The 22,531-nt window shown below is 39.7% G+C and overlaps 1 protein-coding gene across 5 annotated transcripts in view; it reads left to right on the forward strand.

Annotated features, from left to right (window-relative positions):
• PTPRM (protein tyrosine phosphatase receptor type M) overlaps positions 1–22,531 on the forward strand; it is a 792,402-nt gene that overhangs the window by 191,352 nt on the left and 578,519 nt on the right. For all 5 annotated transcript variants that reach the window (XM_037806216.1, XM_037806217.1, XM_037806218.1 and 2 more), the window contains exon 2: positions 3,654–3,776. In XM_037806216.1, coding sequence (XP_037662144.1) covers positions 3,654–3,776 — 123 coding nt within the window. The remainder of the gene's footprint in view (positions 1–3,653; positions 3,777–22,531) is intronic.

Here is a 22,531-nt window from a genome sequence, read left to right on the forward strand (position 1 = left end):
ACTCCTGAGAGTACCTGTTGCTTGAGGACACATAGTAAGAAAGATCGATGAGCTAATCATAACTGATTCCAGTTGGGCATGCCTGGCAATGTGCTACCCTAACTTTACATCTGCTATCTCGTTTAATTCTTATATACGCCATGCATGGTACGTGTTATCTCCATTTAATATGTGAAGAAACTAGGGTTAAGGAAGGCTTAGTGAATTGTTCAAAGCCACATAGCTCTAAGGGGAACAATTGGAATTTGGCAGATGCTAGATCTCAGAACCTGTACATTTCACTACAACCAATGCTGCCTTGAAATCCCAAAACTTAATTGTTCTCTCTTTAATTGGATATCTCAATTCAGATACCATTCACTTTAATTTTATGTTATTTTAACTCAGTGAACCATCTTTCCTAATTTTAAGGAACCACATCTGTTAAAGGCCAGTGGTGGGTCTGAAAATTGGTGTGCAGGGGGATGTATCCTAGGGCAATAGGAAATTTGCAGTCTATCCAATTTTCCAGAGTCTCAGTAATTGTACATAGGTCCAGAAAGAACCAGACCATACTTTTTAATGTTTCCCTTTAAGTGATAAAAACTGTTTTGTGCAATGGGGAAATTATACACTTGCCCCGTGTTCTATTAGTATTTTGTGTGTGCTGTTGATGTTCACCCTGCTGTTTTCACATGTAGCTATATCTTCAGTGCCAGTGACCATGGTGCAAACCAGGTCTTTAACCATTCTTAAGTTGTTTTGTGGAGCCCTTTAGCTATTTCCCACCATTTAAGACTGCACTACAGGCAGCAGGTTAAGCAGAATAAGTCAGACACAAAAGGACAAATATTGTCTGATCTCATTGATTTGAAATAATTAGAATAAGCAAACTCATATAGTCAGCATCTAGAAAACAGGTTACCAGGGGACAGGGTGGGGATAGGGAATGGGAAGTTAAGGCTTAAAATGTACAGGGTTCCTATTTGGAATGATGGAAATGTTTTGGTAATTGATGAAACTGATGGTAGCACAAAATTGTGAATGTAGTAACAGCAGTGAAATATATATGTGAATATGATTTAAAAGGGGGAATGTTAGATTGTATATATGGTAACAAAGTAAAAATTTTTAAAAATCCATGGAACTACACTACAGAAACAGTGAACCCTAAGCTAAACCATGGACAGTAGTTGATAATACAATTATAAAAATGTGCCATCATCATTTGTAGCAAATGTACCACACCAATGCAATGTGTTAATAATAGGGTGATATATGGGAATACTGTATTATGCATGACTGTTCTGCAAACCCAGAGCTTCTCTAATAAATAAAAAAAAACGTTAAAAAGATTGCACCCCAGGGTTTTATCAAAAGGCTACCTATGTGTCCATGGGGGGTGGGGGTGGGGGGCTTTTCTGTTGAAATTCATGGTTCTTTCTTTCTTTTTGAATATTATTATTGCTACCACTGTTTGAATTTATTCCTACAATACTGAAACTATTTTCTAATTCAAAATTAAGGTTTGCAACCAAGGGAAAATGTTTCTCATAAATGTTTGCATACCCCAATTTGGAAAGTGATTAGTGTTTTGTGCTTTAAACAAACCCACTTCATTTCTGAACTTGTTAAATCTCAGAAAGAGGGAGGTATAAACTACCAATTGTTGCCAAGGTAAAATAATGAGTTAATGCTGTATCTTTTATAATGAGTTTTCTGTTCCCAGGAGAATGTTTAATTGAGAGCAGTACAGTTAAAAGTGTTATAGAAGACAATTTTCAGGGTCATGAATTTCACCATCAGGCCTAGAGACTAACAACTAAGGATAAGCTGGAAAGCTGGGAGAGACCATGTACAACAGTCTGAGATTACTTGCCTTTGCCCTTGGCTGTGTCCTGTTTAACTTTTTTTCATCAAGGACTGGAGACAGATGTTGAAAGCCTGCTCATCAGATTTGCAGATAGCACAAATCTGGGTTGGAGGCTAGTACCTCATAGGTGGAGTCAAGATTCCAACAGCTCTCATCAGGCTGGAGTGATGGGCTGAGTGCAGTGGGATAGAATGTAGTGAGAGTAAATGCAGGGTCCTGTACTTGAACTCAGGAAGTTACTCTCTTATTACGAGACAGAAGAAATGGATTGATGACAGTGGTGTGAAAAGGACCTGGGGATTCCAGGCTTGCAGTGTGCAGAATGAATCACCTCTCTACCTGGGCTCTTAAAAGCAGCAGGAGTCAAGGGAGGTAGCCAGTTGAGTTCCAGATCCAGCCCTGGGTGTCATTTTTTCAGAGGCATACTGGTAAAGCTCAGAGTGCTGAGAGAACACCTGCCAGGGTGGTTGAAAGGTCTGAAAACCTTCCAGTATGAGCAATGGAGGGGAGTGAAGCACGTTTTGCCTAGAGAAGTGAAGGCTTAGACGTGCCAGTTCTTTTCAAATAATTGGGTTTCCTGTGCAAGAGCTGGGATGTTTTACTCTTGTTTCATAGCTAAGATAAATGGGTTTATGTTCGAAAAAGCAGAGTTTGGGCCTTTTAACTGTGGAATTTGTTACATGGTAGTGATGCTTTACTAAATCCTGGGTGCCTTGTCACTTCAGAAGCTGGCTGACTGGCTGGGATATTGTACGATTGCTTTAAGCATGTGGGTGGAAGTTGGACTGGATGACTTTTGAGGTCTGTTTTACTTTTAACGTACAATTGCTATTTTACTTGCCTTCTTGCCACCAGGGTATACATTGGAAACATAGCATAATAGTCTTGAACTCATGTTTCCTTGACCAGAACCATCAATTCCCATCATTGGCAAGCAATTAGCATTAAGATTTGTATTAATACAATCAATAGCATTGTGTAAGAAATAGTTTTATCATAATAATTAATATGATGAGTTTAATCACTCAGCTTCTCCATGCCACTTGGATAATTCAGAGTAACAGGAGATGTTTAAAAGGATGTGAGGTGAGACTTGATAATCATCACTAGGCCCTGGGAACCCAGATTGCCATATGTATAACTTTCGTTTTCTTTTATTTTTTGTGTCTTTAAGTCGCTTCATTTCGAAGTACCAAAATTAAGCAGATGTTTTCCACATTTACGCTTAAATTTATTTTTGCCATTAAACTTTAATTGGGTGGACTCTAAGTAAATTTATAATCTCTGAGTTTTGAGAAATCCTATCTCCAAAGCATTTAAGTAAAATCTGTTTTTATATTGGATTTAGAGTAATTCTTGGAAATACATTCTGTAAGATACATGGCCTGCACTATATCTTGTCTTCAGCCTGTGTGTCAGCACTGTGGTAAAAGCATTTGTCTTCTAATTTTTGGAAAAATTTTATGATGTCTTTTTTCTATTGCAAATGCATTGAACATTTAAGGCAATTCTTTTAAAGTTTTGAACGCAAGATCAGCTATTCCAAACTCCTGAAACTCTGGGAAATAATGAATTTCACATTTGCCTAGGTCCTACTTTCAATGGGCTTACACTGACATTGTAAGAACAGCATCATCTAGTGGTATGGGCATGGTTAATACTTTACCAGGAGGTTCAAATCCACAGTTTCTGAGCAACAAGGTGAAATCAAATTTAGTTTAGCACGAAGCTGGTGCGCGGTTACCTGCCACCAGTGGACCCTGTTGTTACTTACGTTCCTTTCTGCTCTTGTGTATTCTAGGTGGCTGCCTCTTTGACGAGCCGTACAGCAGGTGTGGATATAGTCAAGCCGATGATGACGACTTTAATTGGGAGCAAGTGAACACCTTGACCAAACCAACATCGGATCCATGGATGCCTTCAGGTTTGCTTTTAATTTTATGTTTTCTTTTACAGTAAAAGGTGTGAACAAGTCTTAAGCCTGGCAAACATCCACTGGGTGTTGGTTGAATGGGTGAAGGATTGGTATTTAAGAGTGGCAGGTAAAGGTAGATTAGCCAGTGAGGAAGGTGTGTTTAAGGTTTTCAACTACAAAGAGTTTTAACTTTGTATCTCATCCTTTCAAAGTCTGGTTAAAGTTTACCTCCTTTATCTTTGGGTACACCTCAGTTGGAATAATGGGCATTACCCAATTGTTTCTTTCCTAAGCAGTACATATAGGAATAGATTAATGTCTATTCTGGCAAATGGGACAAATGGATGGAACCATAGCCCGAGAATCCGAATAACGAAGTCTCTGTCATGGAGGGGAGACCTTGGGAGGTGACTTAGACTTACCTCTATCCTGGAAGGTCTCGAAGAGATGCGTGACAGTCTTGAAGCATTCTGAAGGTAAAATGGTGATGCATAACTATGGACATTTTTCCCCCACCGTAGAGCACTCAGTGGCTTTTCTGATGAGTGACAGACACTTCTTTCACTGACTGGCATCAAGGGTCCTTCTCTTTGGGACCCTTCTCTTTGGGAGGATGGAGACTAGTGAGTTCTAATCAGATAGGAGCTTGGGCATTTTGACAGACACCGTTTCCAGGCTTTGACATCCCTTTAAAAGTTTAGATTTGCAGATTCATTATATAAACTTTTAACCCTAGGGGATAGAGCATTCTTTTTGAAGCGGATGATTGGGATCCAAAGTGTAAAACCGGTTATTCTAATTTGGATTTCAGATAAGACACACTCTTTGTATTTTTAACGTTGTTCATTAATGCATCTGAAGTGTAGCAGTAATTACATTTAGTAAGTAACCTTGCAAAGGTAGCTTTTAAACAGAAGTAGAGTTGAATGCTGTTCTTACCAAGCGTTAACATTTAAGACGCCTACCCGCCTCCTTGCCCACTCCTTCCCACCTTTAACTCCTTAGAACTTTAAGGAAGGGAACACTGAGCTCTTTAGTGTTCTGGCTTTATCAGATTTCACAAGGTTATTTCCCCACAGCTGACATCCTCATTTTCTCTCTCTTTCTCTGGAGCACGAATGAGCTCTTTTGAATATTATTTCTATTTGAATCGGTGGCACACTCTAGTTGTTTTTTCCATGTTCGAGGCCCTGCTTCCATTGTTACTAGCAATGGGGAGAGGGAAACTAGAAGAGCGAGATGGCGCTTCTTGGGCTGAAGTTGTCCCTTCCCAGCCAGGCGTCCCTCTTTAAGTCCTTCTGTTCCTCTCTTAAGTACCCAGCCTGGGGAGGGGGGAGGCTGGGGGAGTGGGGAAGGCACCTAGCTGTAGTGGTACATTTCTCCACAAGATTGCACTCAGCCTTTCTTTTTTACTTTCTAATTCGATTTCTGATTTAATTTTTCACATTAAGAAACTGATTTCATTTTTGTGGCCCTTTAGACCAAAAGCTGGCTTGGAAAATATAACTTTTACAAAGAAGCCCAAATATTGGAGCCTCTTCTTCAGCCTTGGTTGATTCTATCTTTATCCCATCTGACACCCAAATTCCAAGAGGAAATACACTTCTTGTCCCTGTCGTATCCTTTTCTTCTTTCTCATATCTCATGGTTCATAATACCAGCTCAGACTTTAGTTGTCTAAGTTTTAAATAGAGAAAAGATGGGTTCCTAGCAGAAGTCTATTCAGAAAAATGGTAAAAAGATTAAAAAAAAAAAAAAAAAAAAAAAAGACCCCTTGTACCCTAAAATAATCAGGCAGGTAATGGAAGGGACAAATGGAAAGTGACTTTGCAAACATACAGCCATCGAAGATTTCTGCCTTGGGAAGAGTAATGCAGTGCATTTAAATGCTAAATATTAAATATTTCCTCTGTTTGTTTAACTAATTGGCTGCTACTTAATTAATATGAGGCCTGTAGAGCATAAGATATCTTCATGTCACAATTTCTTAACTCTTTTTTGGGTTCCATCTAATTTCTGGTGGTTAAGAAGGGTGTGATCTTGCCCCTAGACCTAAACATGATGCGATTCACGTGTTTGAATGTTCAGGCAGCCTGGGGGTGGGGGGTGGGGCTAGCCTGTGATGGGGGGAGGGAAATTGGCAGCCCTGGCTCTGCTCCCCTTTGTCCCTGGGCTTGCGTGCATGGGGCCAGAGAAGTTATGTGAAAACTGATTGTTGTTCCGGAAGATGAAAATTTTTGCCATAGTATAGAACTGCATGCACTGGCAATTCTCTTTTTACTGCTTGTTAAAAAATCTTTAGAAATTAAAAAAAAAAAAAAAATTGAGCCCTAATCTGCTAAACATGATGCTAATCGCTGAGGGAGAGGGAATATGAAAAATAATTCCTTCTCTCTAGGAACTTAGTTGGGGAAAAAGGCTGCAGATAGGAAACTACTAGTGAATGGCTTAACACCATATATAATTAAGTGTGGTGTCTAAGCCCAGTTTTCTGAGTGTCAGTCCAGTCTGGCCCAGAGGAGGTAGATTTGTATACCAGCGGGCTAGCTGTCTAAAATGAGAAAAATTCTCAGCAGAATATTGTAGAGGGAAGTAAGGAATTATCATCCTGTAGATTTGCATATACTTTCCTAAGATACGGATTGAAAAACTGAGTTTCAACATGTATATACAGCCATAAGTATTGACTATTTAGTTTCAAGAATTTCCTCCTCCTCCCCACACCTCCCATACCCTCCTCCTCCTCCTCTCCTCCTCCCTCCTCCCTCCTCTCTCCCCTCCTTCTCCTCTTCCTCTCCTGCTCCGTCCTCCCACTCCCTCCTCCCCTCTCCTCCTCTCCTTTTACCCCTCTCCCTTCCCCTCCCTCCTCTGCCCTGAGGACCAAATCCAGTGCACTGCCAATTTTTGTGTGGCTTGCGAATGAATAAGACTTTTACCTTTACATTTTTCAATGGTTTTAAAAAAATCAAATGAAGACTATTTTGTGATGAGTGAAATTCATATGAAATTCAGATTTCAGTGTCCAGGAGTAGAGTTTGATTGGCAAGTGCCCACCCCCGGCAGGTGTTGTAGTTCAGCTACAAGGTCAGAAGCCGGTGGTTGCAGCAAAGTCTAGCCTGCAAGGCCTAAAAGATTTACTGTCTGGGCATTTACAAAAAGATTTGGCTGACCCCTGCCTCAGAGCATTTTGACATCCACATATAATTGCCATTTTGGATTCTTGGCTTATATCCTTATTGTTTTTGTATTCATATCATAATTATGTATATACAAACATTATTTCACACTTTCTTTCACTTTCAGCTTGTGTTTTCCCCAGACACCGAGTTGTTAAAATCAGTAAAAAAGAAACCTGATGATTAGGGATTTTCTCTGTCTTTCCCATAAATTTGCTGTCTATCAGAAAGGATTATGATTTTCTTTATTGCTGAGTACCAAAATCTCTGTGATGCTCTTGTGGATGTAATTAAATAATCCATCAAGATTAATCTAAAAATCTGATAGTGAGAGATGAAAATTTTTTCCTCTAATTTTTAGCTTTTACTTTTTCTAGGTCTGTTTTAAAATCGATGCTCCAGCATGGAAGATTTGTCTCTTTGTGTCTCCATTCTCCATGTGTGAGGTTATTTTTAACCACATTTTAAAACATTTAAATACAGTCTGCAGCTTTATACAAGCTGACTTGATATCTATGCTGAGGCCATTACGTCAGCTCTGGAAATACATAAATAGGGTGAATAAACGCTGAATGCCATTTAAATTTTTCTATTTGAAACTGGTATTTATGTTCTAGTAGATTAAATTCTGTAGCTAGCTCTCAACCATAATGGTTTTCCTGATGGTGAAATTATGCCAAGCCTGATTTCTTTGTTATTGTGTGTGGTTCATTTCCTATCAATTAGTCTTCCCATTAACAATAGAGAACTTCCTTAACCTTTTATCAAAAAAATAAGGTTGAAGACTTTGAGCACAGAATCTTGATTAAGAATTCAAGTAATAACCTGGTACATTTTGTTACCAATGTTGCATTCTATCACTTTTTATAGCACTGTATCTTGTATAATTAAGAAATTTAGATTAAGAAGTATTTTATGATGTAAAAACGTACATGGCCTGACAATGGTTGAAGCTTTTGCATTTTGTTCCTGTGAAGTGTTTGCATTTCAGTGCTCCAGTTCTATAAAATGGACATTTAATAAGTTCCATGTCTTATGTATAAGAAAAATGAGACCCTGTTTTATAAATAAAAAAGAAAAACCTAAACAAATAATAAAACTGAGCATAATATTGAAAATGCAAAAGTAGCTTATGACCATAGCCATTTAACATTCATAGAATTGACATTTAATTCTATCCTGTGTTGTCTCTATGTTATCATACCTCTTCAAAAGGCTATAATTAAGTGAATTTGTGTCCTAGTGTTGGGAAAAATCTCCTTCTCTTAGTACTTTTCAGTTGATATCCCATGCAACCATGGGAAGCTCATTCACCTGTCCACGTCTTGGTTTTACATTGAGAATTGCAGTGTTGCGGATTGTCCTGGAGATGTTGCAAGGAAGGATTGGCCATGTCTGGGTGCCCGTATGGAAGGAAGAGCCAGAAAGATTGTGATAGAGCAGCAACATGCACTCTTAGGGTGATGACCCAGAAAATAGAAACATGACTACATGTATTGGTTAGAGTCAAGTTCACCTTTGGAAAAGATGATGGATTGACAGACAAAGCAATTGAAGTTTTCTCTTTGGGTGCATTCATCAGGCATGTTTTTTTTTGTTCTAGGGAAGATTTCCCATGTATTCAGGCTCTAAGGCTCATTCTGAGCCTCGTGAATGATGAAGAAAAGACTATGGACTTGAAAAGAATTTTTTCCCCCTTAAATTTTAGCGTGTATCTCCTGAGAAATGTTTTTGGAACAGAACTTTTAGGCAGTCATCTAATTTTCTCACTCATCCTTTCAATATATTAGCATGCAACAAATATTTTTTCAACACACGCTGTGTGCAAGCATTGTTATAGATTTTTGGGATTCATTGGTGAATGAAATAAATAAGGACCCCTCCCTGAGTCGTGGAGCTTGTGTTCTCAGTATGGAAAATAGCTCTTGGATGGCAAAACGTATATCCTAGAAGACCACGTTTCCCCCTCGTTTATTAGTGACTTCCTACTGGTGCATATTTAAAAGGTAGTCCAAAATTCAGTTCATCAGACCCAGCATACTACAGCATCAAATTTAGCTTTCCTATATGCTTTGGTCCTTAAAAAAGGTAAAATGAGGACAAGAGCACCAGAGTCTAAAGCTCGGGCAAGTGGCAGCCCAGTACTTTCTGATCAGTCTGTTCTTATCAAACAACATAATCCTGCACATGTAAATGATACTTAGCAGTTAACAAAATTTGCTTCCATGGAAACTCCATGCTCGTGATGATGCTGGGAGATTGGGTGTCATAATTCCTATTCTAAATATTGGGAAACTGAAGTTTGGAGAAGTTCAACTTGTCCAAGGCTTTGGGGGAGGGAAGCCAGACTTGATTTTTACCCTTCTGAGTGTCCCGTGTTCTTCCTTTGTGAGCATGTGCACCTAGAGAGGGGACAGTCTTTGATCCCAGGCAGCCCTCTGTTTGGGACTTCTTTGCATGAGCATGACAGCTTTGCACTGTAGTGGCTGCATGTCCTCCCCAGGTCAGGTACTCGCCACGTCCTGTAGTGGCTCTTGACCTCGGGCAATTTCTTCAGCTCTCATTCCTCCATTTCTCCATCTGTCTACGATTGGCTAATACTATATGTTTGTTGAGTGATTCCCATGGCCTGTTTGTAGATGTTGGAGCTAAGCAATAGGGTCTCTGTCCTCTTGACCTTTCTGTTCCATGGAAGAGACAGACAGTTGACTAATAAGCAGAGAGGTATATGATATAATGGTGGGCAGTGCTCGGTGCGTCCAAGGAAAACTACATAAGGATAAGGGTTAGGGAGTGAGGGAGCAGTGGGCACGGAAAGCCCCCCTCCCCAGGAGGTGAGAGTGAACAGGCTGAGAGGACTGGCAGAGAGGAGTGCATTAAGGCAAGGGTGAGCTTTCAGGAGGGCGCAGGGTGGGGTCAGATCACCAAAGACCCTGAAAGCTGGGATAAGGAGTTTAGACCTCCTCATTGAGTTGTTGACCAGATGAGACAAAACACATCACATGAGGAACTTGGCCTTGTACCTGGTGCCACACAATGTTCAATGAATGCACTCCTTTTATTATTACAGAGTAATTTTATGATGGGGGGCAATTTTGTATGAGCTCATTCCTTAGCTTAATTTTGGCTCCACGTGAAGGAGACTGTTCATGCTGTTTTTGTTTTTTATTCTAAATGACACCAGATAAGAAACAGAAGATATATATCTTTATACAATTTTTTAATGGAATAAAAAGAAACCACACACATACCAAGAGGAATCCATGAAAACATTAATAACATCTTTGTCAGGATAGTAGGATTTGGGGTGATTGCCACGTCACTTCTCTGTCCCTCATCTCCTTCATGAGCAAGTGTGACTTCAGAGAAACATTTGAAATGATCTGGAGATGGGAGGGGTCATTGGATTTGGCATGATTTTAGTTGATTCTGAATCTTTCCCATTCCTGCACCCAGGAAATGAAGCCAGTTCTATTGTCCTTGAGTCCCGCACTCAAGTGTTGTACCCCAAGACTCTGGCCTGACATCTGGAGACAAGGCGATCACTAATGAACGTTCTCCCTCCCTTGCTCTTGACTCACATCACGTTGGTGAGAAGCAGAGTGAGTTTCCAGCTATCTTTGAAAGAGTAAATTATGAGACACATTCAAGTAATTGATCTGGAGTTGGATTGTGTCAGCAGTTTCTAAGCTACAAAATTTAGAAAAATAACTTTAGATGATGATGAGAAAAGAAAATATTTCAGAGCACTCATCTGTGGGGGAATTCTTACTTAAATACCACAAGGCTCTGTGAGATCATTTTTTTTAAATTCAGTTTTCTTGAGATATATTCACATACCATACAATCATCCATGGTGTACAATCAACTGTTCACAGTACCATCATATAGTTGTGCATTCATCACCCCAATCAATTTTTGAACATTTTCCTTAAACCAGAAAGAATAAAAATAAGAATAAAAAATAAAAGTAAAAAAGAACACGCAAATCATCCCTCTGTCTCACCCTATTTTTCATTTAGTTTTTGTCCCCATTTTTCTACTCATCCATCCATACACTGGATAAAGGGAGTGCGATCCACAAGATTTTCACAATGACACTGTCACCCCTTGTAAGCTACATTGCTATACAATCGTCTTTAAGAGTCAAGGCTACTGGGTTGGAGTTTGATAGTTTCAGGTATTTACTTCTAGCTATTCCAATACATTAAAACCTAAAAAGTGTTGTCTATATAGTGCATAAGAATGTCCACCAGGGTGACCTCTCGACCCCATTTTAACATTCAGTGTGCATCAGTGTGCTCTCCTGGGTGGGTGTGGCCAGTGGGGAAGGCATGTCCTTAGATGTCCATGATGGAGGTGACGGCAATGGATCGCAGTTCAAATTAGTTGAGAAAGACTGAAAAACGATGTACTTGGCTCTCGAGTTGTACATTGGATTTGGTTTTCATATGCAAAGACTTTCAGAGATGGAGGCAGTCACTCTAAGAAGTGTTTTGGTTTTTAACAGTTAACTGTTTTGAGAAGGCAAATGTAGATGCAAGCCATTGTATCATGTATGCCCATGTATTTTAATAGTTTATATTCAGTGTTCAACAGATGTTTTCCTTTAAATTTGTTCCAAGTTCCTGTCCTAGCTGATTGGAAACTGTCACGAAAATTAAGAATAGTGGCTAGCTGGTGTTTTTTTAAATATTTGCCAACAAGTATACAAACTGGCCTGCATATGTAAATATGCCTATTTAGTAGTTTTGTTTCTTGCTTAATTTTTTGTAAAACTGTACAAGATGATGTCATATGAGTTATGTGAAGGTTAGCCAAGAAACGGGGTGACCAGACCAATCTCGATTGCTGTCGCACGTCCCTCATTTAGACCCTGGAAAGATGGGGTGAGAGAGGTGTGGGAGGTTAGGCCTGGTGCGCTGCAGGCAATGATTGTCGTGGCAGCAGGAGAAAATCCCATGGAGGGCTCGGCTCAATGCTCCGGTATTGTATTGTTTGACCTGTGTGTGCCACGGGTGCCACGTTCCAGAATCCTCCATGTAAGACCTGCTCACAGTGGGCACGGGTCAAGTTATTGGGATGTAAGGGCCTCTTGGGCAGTGAGAGTAAAGAGAAAGGACGAGTTTTTGACGTAAAACTTGGGGACAGTCTTCTCTGCCTCCTGGGTGTAGATTCCAAGTTGGACTGCAGACAGGGTGGCGGGCTGGGGCTGGGGCTGATTTGAAAATGCTTTCTCTCAAAAGCAGAAAGCCTGAGCCTGAGGATGCTTCGCCACCCAGATGGGGCCACTGGGCAATGGCTCTGTCCATGGGAGGTGGCTCTCTGGGGTCAGATAGGTTTGGGGTGGCTATTGCTGTACTAGCTGGCATAGCTCACTGGCAGATTGATGGTGGCATGGGGGGAGGGGTATTCTGGTTTTACTAATGCTGCCGTTATGCAAAATACCAGAGATGGATTGGCTTTTATACAGGGGGTTATTTGGTTACAAACTTAAAGTCTGAAGGCCATGAAAATATCCAAATTAAGGCGCCAACAATAGGGTACCTTCACCGAAGGAAGGCCGATGGCATCTGGAACACCTCTGTTAGCTGGGAAAGCACTTGGCTGGTGTCTGCTGATCCCGGGTTGTGTTCCAGCTCCTCTCTCAGCTCCTGTGCATTCTTCAAAATGTTGCTCTTGGGGCGTTTGTCCTCTCTTAGCTTCTCCGGAGCAAACTCTGGGCCAGCATTTCCAAAGTGTCAGCAAAAGTCTGCTTTCAATGGCCGCCTCCAGAATGTCTCTAAGCTGCTCTCTAAAATGTCACTCTCAGCTGCTCTTATAGGACTCCAGTGGTTTAATTATGACCCACACTGAATGGGCAGGACCACACCTCCATGGAAATAGTCTAATCAATGGTATTACCCACAGTAGGGTGGGTCACATCTCCATGGAAACAACCTAATCCAAAGATTCCAGCCTAATCAACACTAATATGTCTGTCTGCACAAGATTGCATCAAAGAATATGACATTTTGGAGGACATAATACATCCAAACTGGCACGAGGGGGTGTCCTCAAATAGGCACCCAGAATGGGGAAGGTCTTGGACACCATGTGGCCAGAGGATTGCCATACCCACCTTCACTCTCCTTGTGTCAGACCAGAACATCACAGGCTCACCTTCACGGTCCAAGAAATCAAAGAGCTAATGACTTTGACATAAGAAAATTGTAAGACGGTGTGCCCCGGATTACTGTTTTCACTTAAGACCAGGAAGACGGACGCTCACTCCCACTTTGGGCACACACTGTGTGTATGGCACTGATCCTGATGATAAACTGGAGCCCAGGTGTCCATCCAAGGTGGATGTGATGTGGTGAGTGCTGGATGGAGGCTGGAGCCCCAGGAGGCGAGTGTGGGTGAGGGCAGGCAGGGGTCCCAGGAGGAGGCACCCTGAGAGGAGCATGGAGACAAGGAGGGGGCTAGTGGGAAATTAGGGTGGGAGTGGCAGGTGTAATGCTAGATTGAAGGGCATCCTGTTCCAGGGCAGCGGGGTTGGGGGAGAATGTGTATGCATGGGGTTGACCAATGTTATCCAGGGAACTGCAAATGTGGGGTAGGACGGGTGGGGGTCAATGAGAAATGAGATGCTGGAGCAAAGGCTCTTCCAAGGATGGATTAAGCTGGTGCAGAGCCAAGAGGGGGTCTGGCCATTGATTTTGGACAAAGGGAGGAGAAAAAATAGTTTCATTATGTGACCATGCATGTGTCAAGGAAAATTCTAAATTCCTGATGAATGTATCAACAAAAGAGGTAATATGAGGAAATTGGGTTAGTATATCAGTACTCAAAAATATTTGAAGATGTAGGAGATTGCTCATGTCTTTAGTGGAGTCACACTGAAGTATTTGGGGTGCTTGTGATGTCTGTGCAGAAAAAAAGTTGGGTGTGTTTATTTAGAAAGAGACATATTTAGAGAGAGACAGTACAAATGTGGTAAGATGTTAGCAATTGTTAAATGTAAGTGAGGTGTATATAAGTATTTATTATGCTGTTTTTTCAGCTGTTCTGTAGTTTTGAAATTGAACAAAACTTGCAGGACAAATACGGTGGTTCCCAAGGCACATGAATGAGGCACCCCAAATTATTGCCACTTCAAAGCACTTTTTTTAAATCTACTGATGCATTTTAGGCAAAATGCTATCCTGTCAAACCGCCTTTAAAATATCTTCATTGAAAAAACTCAAGTTGACCCATGCCTTCCCTTTCTGAACATATTGTGATGACTCCTTGGGCCTTACTGGAGAGACTGAGCAAAGCTGATGGCCTTACATAAAACTGATTTGCAGTGACTAACTGAAGGGGGTATAATGTTAGGACTTCTTAAAATAGGACAAATGTTTTGTGCTGTGGTTTTACGCCTCAGTGAATGACCCAAGTATAAAGAGTTTCATCCTAATAGATATTTTGGTAGTTAAGTGAAACTTTTTCAGAAGATGCCTATGGAATTATTAAGTTTTACTTTTGGATGATGCTTGCTTTCATTTGTAGCCTGTCCATGACATGGTGCTGAAAACAGAAAAAATCATGCAGAATTTCTTGGCAAACCCCGCTAAATGATTGTGGAAATCATTATTTTAAATAAACGGCCTTTAGTGCATATTTAACTGGTACTTTATTCTAGGAGATTGTGATAAATTTTATCTTAAAGTGATATTTAAAAGCTTAAGTGGTTGAATGAGGAATAAATATGGCCATTTAATTAATTGCCAACTGGACAATCATCATGCTTGTATCTGGTGGGTGGACAAATGGAAACAGCTGATAATGCTGCAGGAGTATGTGTTTGAACTAGATATGTGGGCTAGCATATCAATAAAGTGGTGCCTTTAGAGAGACTATCACTATAAATTTGTTTTTCAAATGACCAGTCCTTATTCTTTGTGGTTAAGGTTCTGTAATGTGGGGTTGTTTCTTAACTTTATTTTTCCTTGTTCCTTCCAGGGATCTTGACAGAGATATCTTTTATATTGATCCTAATATCCATAGAAAATGTACAAGACATTAGAATTCCCTGACATAAGACTTAGAGACATAGACTGGGTTCAAACCAGTGCTTTTTAAAGTAAACATAAAGAAGTGAGATTTCTGGTAGTCATCTTGGTAAATTATAAAATCCCTCTAATATTCATTTCTCTTCGTAATTCCTCCTGTTCCCATCTGTGTTAAATTCCGACTCATCCTGTTCAACACACATCATGTGAAAATGGCATCACCTCCCTGATGGTACTGAATAAACAGAACATACCTTTGTTCCTCCTGGTGAATCTGACTTCCTGTGGAGTGACAGGCTGCAATTTGCCAGCAGGTCAACGACTGAGCTGATGACAAGTGACCTTTCTAACACTGCAATCAATGCTTGTTATTTAGAAAACAAAATGATACAGTTTGTGGTTTTCAGTGGATAGGTCATCTGGTCAACCCACCATTGACGTGTGGTTTGTTACTTGGGCTTGATGAGTCAGTCCAGACAGGAATGGTAATTTATTTGAATTGATCTGGGTCTTGCTCTTATAAAAAGGTGTTGAACATTTGTAATGGCACAAATTATTATAAATAATTGGCTTTACACATGAGTCAGACAAAGACTTTCAGAGTGCCCTTTTTATACATTAGCACTATACTAGCTTTGGCCCTGTTTGCCACAATATAATTTTGTTTAGATGTGCTATTTCTCAATTGTTTTAGAAAGATCAGTTTAATTATCTGAACTTGTATGTGTCATATTTAAGTAGTGTCTCTCCAGACATTTCCTGGGATGTGTTTTGTGAGGTCCCTACATGGATAACTTCTGGAAAAGATGCTGGAAGAGACAGCTGCCATGGAGATACCTCTTGCAGTAGCTGGTAGCATCATTGAGCAACTGTTTCTGGCTCTCACATTCTAGAAATGTGGGAGGGCTGTGCTTCCCTGTCCGCTTGTGTTTGGATATGTTCACATGAGAGAAGCTTTAAGAGCCAGCAGGAGGTCCACCATGTTCTCTTCCCTTTTCCTGCTTTGGTGATCCCAATCGCTTTTATCCTGGGTACTGAGTCATGCAGAAATGACACCCCTGCCACGCATACACACACACCCAGCTGACTGCCAGGTGCATGTGCCTGGGTGAGAAGTAAACTCTGTTGTGTTAGACCACTGAGATTTTGGGGTTGTTTGTTGCACGGTTCTCAAACTTTTTGGTCTCAGGATCCCTCTACCCTCTTTGGAATTTGTGAAACTCCCTAAAGAGCATCTGTTCATTTGGGTAATATCTATTGATGTTTTCTGGATTAGAAGTTTAAACTGAGAATTTTTTAAACACAAGAGTACAGAAGCATGCTTTTCATCAGCCAGCACTGCCATGATGGATGCCTGTGAGCAACTGAGACTGAACAGGGAATTTAAAAAGTCAAATGACATCATAGCATTATTGTGAAAACATTTTAATCTGGTGGACCTCCTGAAAGAGTTTTGGGGATCCTTAGAGGTCCCTGGAAAAGACACTTGGAGAAATGCTAGTCTAGATCAAACCCAACTCATGTCCTACCTTGGTGATTGACAACGAAAGGCTTTGAGAATTCTGAAAGAAAGGTAAGGAGGGTAAAAGATTTTGGAAGCATTGCAAAAATGATAGGCCTGAGTGTTATAACTCACTTTTTCTTTTTGAATAAAGACAATGTGAAAATAAATTCCCATTATGAGAGGTATTCCTTCTTTAAGCTAATAAATACCCATTTTTCTAGAGCATTAAATGAAATAACACACATGGAATTACTTTGTATGAAGCCATATGAATGTCTGTGAATATTATTAACTCTAGGAAAATAAAGAGAGTATATGAAATCTCCTGCTCTAGAAAATTTCCAAACTAGGATTAATATTCATCTACTTGCAGTTGTTTGGATGTAGGCTTTCTGACAGCAGAGGATTGGATAAGGTGAATTATTTAAATAATTTATGAGTGACCCTATATAAATTCATTCAGTGATGGCTGCTTCTGAGATTTTAGACTGTGAAACTGTCTATATATTGTCATGATAAAATAATTTCAAACCCTTTTAGTACAAAGTGCATAGTGACAAGATGATGTAAAAACATTTAAACTTGTTCCAGGGAATCTGGGAAGGTGTGCTTGATAGAAATTGTATATGGATTGAAATAATCCCATTGGTAAATTTACCAGTCCCATAACTCCAATCAGTAGCCTGATTACATAAGGTAACATATTTACTTCCAAAGATAGGCATTCTAACAGAATTTGGTAATATTTAAAAGGTGAGATAGATAGACCTATTCTGGGTTTGATGCTAATATATCCCTGGAAAAGGTTATCGTTACTAGGGGGATCTGGTGGTCTTCATAGATTTGGCCAGCTATTGTCGATATTTAATAGATGAGCTTCTGGAAGAAGAACAGATGAGCTTTTTAGCTCTTTGATTCTCCTTTTTATCAATAACTGCTTACTAAGCATTCACTACTTACTAAGCATGTGGAAGTGGGCAAGCACTGTTTTTTATCATATGATATAAAGAAGGTCATGAAGGAACTTAGTTCAAGGAGGTAGATACTCTTACTGTATCTGTAATGCCTTACAGAGGTCTGGTATTAGCATAGAATAATGCACTGAAAAAAGAAAAGAAACTTAAATTCATGATGTGGTAAAGAGTCACTGGGGATTGATTTTCATCTACCAGTTGGCCACTCATTATGGTAGCTTTGTGGCTGAGAGCCACTTTAGAAAGTGCCTGTGATTTGGAGTCCCTAGCAGGTTTACTCAAAGCTAAAAACCCTTTAACTAGGGTTTGCCTATGAAGATTTTACAGAGGCAATCAAGAGAGCAACAAGCTGCCATCTGCCCATTTTCTATGGCTGGCCTCCACAACTGCCTCACGAGGCTGAAGAGGGTGCATTTCTTCTTTCTACTGTATGCTTGCACTTGGGAAGGGGCTGTGTCTTCATAAATGCTTCAGTTTGGTTCATCCATTGATGATTCACTGAAAAGAAAAGTGGCATGATGTCTTAAACCTTCTAGAGTAATAAAAGTATGTAGTTGTGGCTGGTTTGAGCAGTCACAGTTTCTAATCCCTGAAATGAGGTCCTATTTTCTTTTCTTATGTAATTTATCTTTAGCAAGATTTTTTTTTTCTTTTCTTTTCTTTTTTTTTTTAAATAAACATCAAGCCAGGTCATGTTTCCTAATTTAGGTAATTCCACAAATTTCCCAGCAGATGGAGACATGCAATTCTTTGCTCTTTGCTCTTTTGTTGGGGCTTCGGCTTCCTGCCCCAGGCAATGGCTTCCTGCACTAGTTAGGATGCCGCATCAGGGTTTGCAAATGAGCTCATGAATATGCCCTTACCCATTTGTTTCCTTCTCTCCTTTGGCCAGGCTGAGTTATTCTTGTTTATTCTAGTGTTTCATGAGGTCTCTGTCAGTGGTGATCTTCCCCAGGGGATGAGAACAGTATTTTCTTTTATGACCTATCCATGGCAAAGCAAAGAGCAGAGAACCCTCTGAGCTGCAGGGGGGCAGATTTAAATCCTGTGTGAGTCCTGTCCATGTTTGGATTCAGAGTAAATCCCCGGGGTGAGATCTTCTTGAAAGAAAGCAGGATAAACTGTGGTCAGAGATTTCTGAGGTCAGCGTACGGAGCAGCGAGGGTCTGTCCTCATTTGTCTCCTTATAGACCCACCGACACTTAAGAAAGGGAGGGATTTATTTTTTCTTTCCTCCCTTGTTCACTTATACTATTCAGTTCAAGTGAGTTATGGAAGATAGCTCTTAAGATTTCATCTTTGACAAATTCAATAAAACCTTTCAGAAATATTAATTGCTCTGAACCCTTTTAGAGTCATACTGTTTGTTGCATTTCTTGCTATTCCTACTATTCAATGGGGAAAATTATTACTTTTCAAAGCCTTAACTGAGTTTTAAATTGAGAACAAAGTTCTAAACTGAGAACAAAGTTCTAAACTGAGAATTTCTCTCCAGGAAACTGAAAGAAAAGAAAGATAAGTTCCTGAGTAGTTCATGAGAATAGCCGCTAACTCTTAAGATAATTGGAAATGAAAATCAGTTAAGAAGACACACACACAAAACAACTCAACAGACAAATAACAAGAAAACAGAGAACAATTGCGACAAAAGGTTTCTTTCTTAAGGAGCTAATAATTTATAATTTGAACTACTTTATAATTTAAGAATTTTTTAAAAAGTGAAGTATAGAGTCTAATTAAAATAATGTAATTTTATTCTTATGTGTTCTGTTCGTACACATGTAAAGGGGGAAATGTGTTCTCTGAGTTTCAGCGTGTTAAGTTGCTAGCAGAAGTTTGATCATGTGACTCAGGAAATCACCCTCATTTCCAGAGAAGAACTTGATGTAGAAGTCTACAATCGCCCCAGTAATGTCTTTGGGATTCTTCAGGAATGGGTTTATAAGTACGGATCATAAACTTTCTGAGGAAATACAGCTAACCAGTACTTTAAAAAAATGTCCATAAACATTAAAAAACATCAATTCAGTTTACAAATATGTTGTTTTTCAAGCCAAATAATGAAGGACATTCATGAAAGACATTTTCACTGACTTTGTCTTTGTAGGAGCAATTGAATGATTACAGGTGTCTTTTTATTGACTGCTTTCAGGGAGTAGGACACATCTCGATTCAGTAAGTCCTGTAGTCTAGATCCTTATTTCAAGATTAAAGAACTTTCTGAAGATAAGGAGAACTCTTTGAATTTGTCTAAGCATTTATGTAATAGAGAAATGTGTGTCTTAGAGTAACAATAGCTGCTGTGAAAAATAACCCCCTAAATTTCAGTGCCTTGTTAACACTATGGACATGTATTTTTCATCTTGCAATGACCTAGTGTGGGTCCAGGCTGGATGGGGTGAGGGGGAGCCCTGATTTGGACTGACAGCCGGGTGGAGAATGACTCTGCCACCCCAATGTGTGTTTTCCACGATGTTGCCATTGAGATGGTAAAGGAGGAAGTGCATGGAGGATCCCATGTGGGAGGTCTTGAGGGGCCCGGCGTGGAAGTGGCTCACACTTGCCCTGTAGTCCCCACACTTTGCAAGGGCAGCTTGGAGTGTAGTGGAGTTGGATGTGTAGGAAGAAGAGCATATTGGGTAACTAGCTGCCGGCCATTGCTGCACTTGTCCTTAGACAATTTTATTTAAGAAAAGGCCATGGTCCTGGCAAATTGGTATAAGAGAAAATTAATTTAAATTGAATATAATGATAACCTTTTTAAAAAATGAGCACCGTCTTTTAAAACAGCCAATTATTGACTTAAAAAAAATGCTTTGACTAAAAAAATTCACTTTACGATGTTTGGGATCTAGGGTCAGTGAAGGATTAATCGATAACTACTAGATCTTATTCAACTTGAGCCTTTCCTGTGCTTTGTTTTATTAAACCTTGCCCTGATATTGCTATAAAATGAATGTTTTCTTACCTTACCTCTGATAAGATAATTTCCCAGATACAGCCAAGATATATGAGCATATATTGCTACTTAAATCAGTAAAGTAAATACCATCGAATAAATGTCAGCTTTTCCAGGGGAATCAGTGCACATAACCCCTCTGGATAACATATTTATCAAAAAAAAATCAATACTGTGAGTAAACAGGTTTTTAATACATCTGAAGGAGCATCCTAATAAACCAAAATGCCAACCCGTAATTTGAAGCTATCGATATCAATAGATATCCCTAGGTGACATCATCATAATTTTTGTGGATTATTCTTCATAGTGGTCTTGTGCAGTACGTCTAATTCAGTTGTAACCTTGTGCCTGGGAGAAGTGATTTATTGTAGAGGTAGTAAGGAGGTCTCTGCCTTCCATTTTCATGTTGGAAACTCCCGAGGAATGCAGAGCCCTGGCTCTGTTCTCTTCCCTTAGGTCCTGCGCTATTCTGTGCTGGGGTTTTTTGAGGCTCTCCTGTCTGCCATCCGTCTCAAAACACCTGTGCTAGATTTTCTGGGCTGTTACCTCTCATTATGCAGACCTGCATTCCTCAAACTTTTGAAATCCACTGATTATATGTATGACACACAGTAAATTAAAAAAAACAAGAACGACAGACAACCAGGTCAATCACAAATGTTAAAATAATTTCTGAAATTTACATTAGCAAAAATAAAAATGATTTCTTACTGATGATATATATGTATATATTTGTATATACAACTTTATTACTAAGTTCAAAAATAAAAATGGTTTGTTACTAGTGAAATTGTTTACATGTATATATTTATATATACAACTTTATTACTAAGTTATCTACATAACTGGCCTTTGAGATTCCTCCCTGCACACTGTGTCAGGACCAAATCAAGGAACATCCCATGAATGAGAGCTGGAAGTTTGGATATTTCAACTTGGAGGTGATAATAAGTAGGTTTCTGAAGCACAGTTTGGTTGTACTCAGCTTTAGAAAATACCGTTGATGTTCTCCTAAAGTGTGTGCATGGTTTCTAGTTAACCTCTGCGATATGCCCACTAGGAGGCTGGCTGTAAGAATGGTTGTTGGGAGCACTCTAAGCTCAGCACCTCCTGACTATATCCTTGTTCAAGTTCCTTGACCTTTCCCAGACTCAGTTTCTTCATCTGTAAAATGGGGAGAACACAACTCACCTCGTAATATCATTGTAAGAATTTACTGAGAGAGACCGTGTAAAGTGCTTAGAACGATGCCTAGTGCAGAGTCCACATAATCATTCTTTCTTTTATGTATCAAGCTTTTGACATTGTGTTTAAAAACCCTTTGCCCATCCCAAGCTTATTCTAAGATTTCCAGATAACGTATTATTCCAAGAAATTCGAAGCGTTCCTCTTATGTTTTCTTCTAAAATTTTTACATTTCCTTTACTTCTAAATATCTTACATCTAGGTCCAGGATCTGTTTTAAATTAATTTTTCTATATGGTGTGAAGTTAGTAAGTAAGGTCTTTTTTTTTTTTGCATATGGGTATCCAATCATCCAGGCCCCATTTGTGGGGAAAAAAACAAAAATACAACATCCTTTCCCCATTTAATTGTCTTGGCACCTATTTGGGTTTATTTTTACCCCCCAGTTACATAACTTCAAGCTGTTGAAGATTCTGTCAGTGTTGTTGGAACACACCCTTGCAGCAGCCACTTGAGACCACAGAAGTCTCCACTGGTCCTGCCTTGTGGTCAAGTATTCCTCTATTCCCGCAGGCAGTGTCTGCAAAGACACAGACTCTGGGGCTGCGATCTGGTCATTTCCCCACTGTCATCATCTCATGCAACAGTGACTCAAGATCTGGAGGTTTTAATGCTGAATGCCCACCAGGCTCTGTTCTGGGGACTTGGGGGAAAGGGCTGGAGGGAGAAGGGGTCACTTATAAAAAGACTCAACATTTAGGCTTTTGACTTTATCTTCAAAAAGAGGATAAATTTAGGGCACAGCGATCTGTAAACAAGATTGAAAATAGAATGTGTTCATCCTACCACCAAACCTATGCCTCAGTGCTGCAGCAGGTTGCTTACAGTATACGTGAATCATATTTTAAATGTATTTCATTATCTCGT

The sequence above is a fragment of the Choloepus didactylus genome, chromosome 16 (genome assembly GCF_015220235.1).
Source record: "Choloepus didactylus isolate mChoDid1 chromosome 16, mChoDid1.pri, whole genome shotgun sequence".
In the NCBI taxonomy this organism is placed as follows: domain Eukaryota; kingdom Metazoa; phylum Chordata; class Mammalia; order Pilosa; family Megalonychidae; genus Choloepus; species Choloepus didactylus.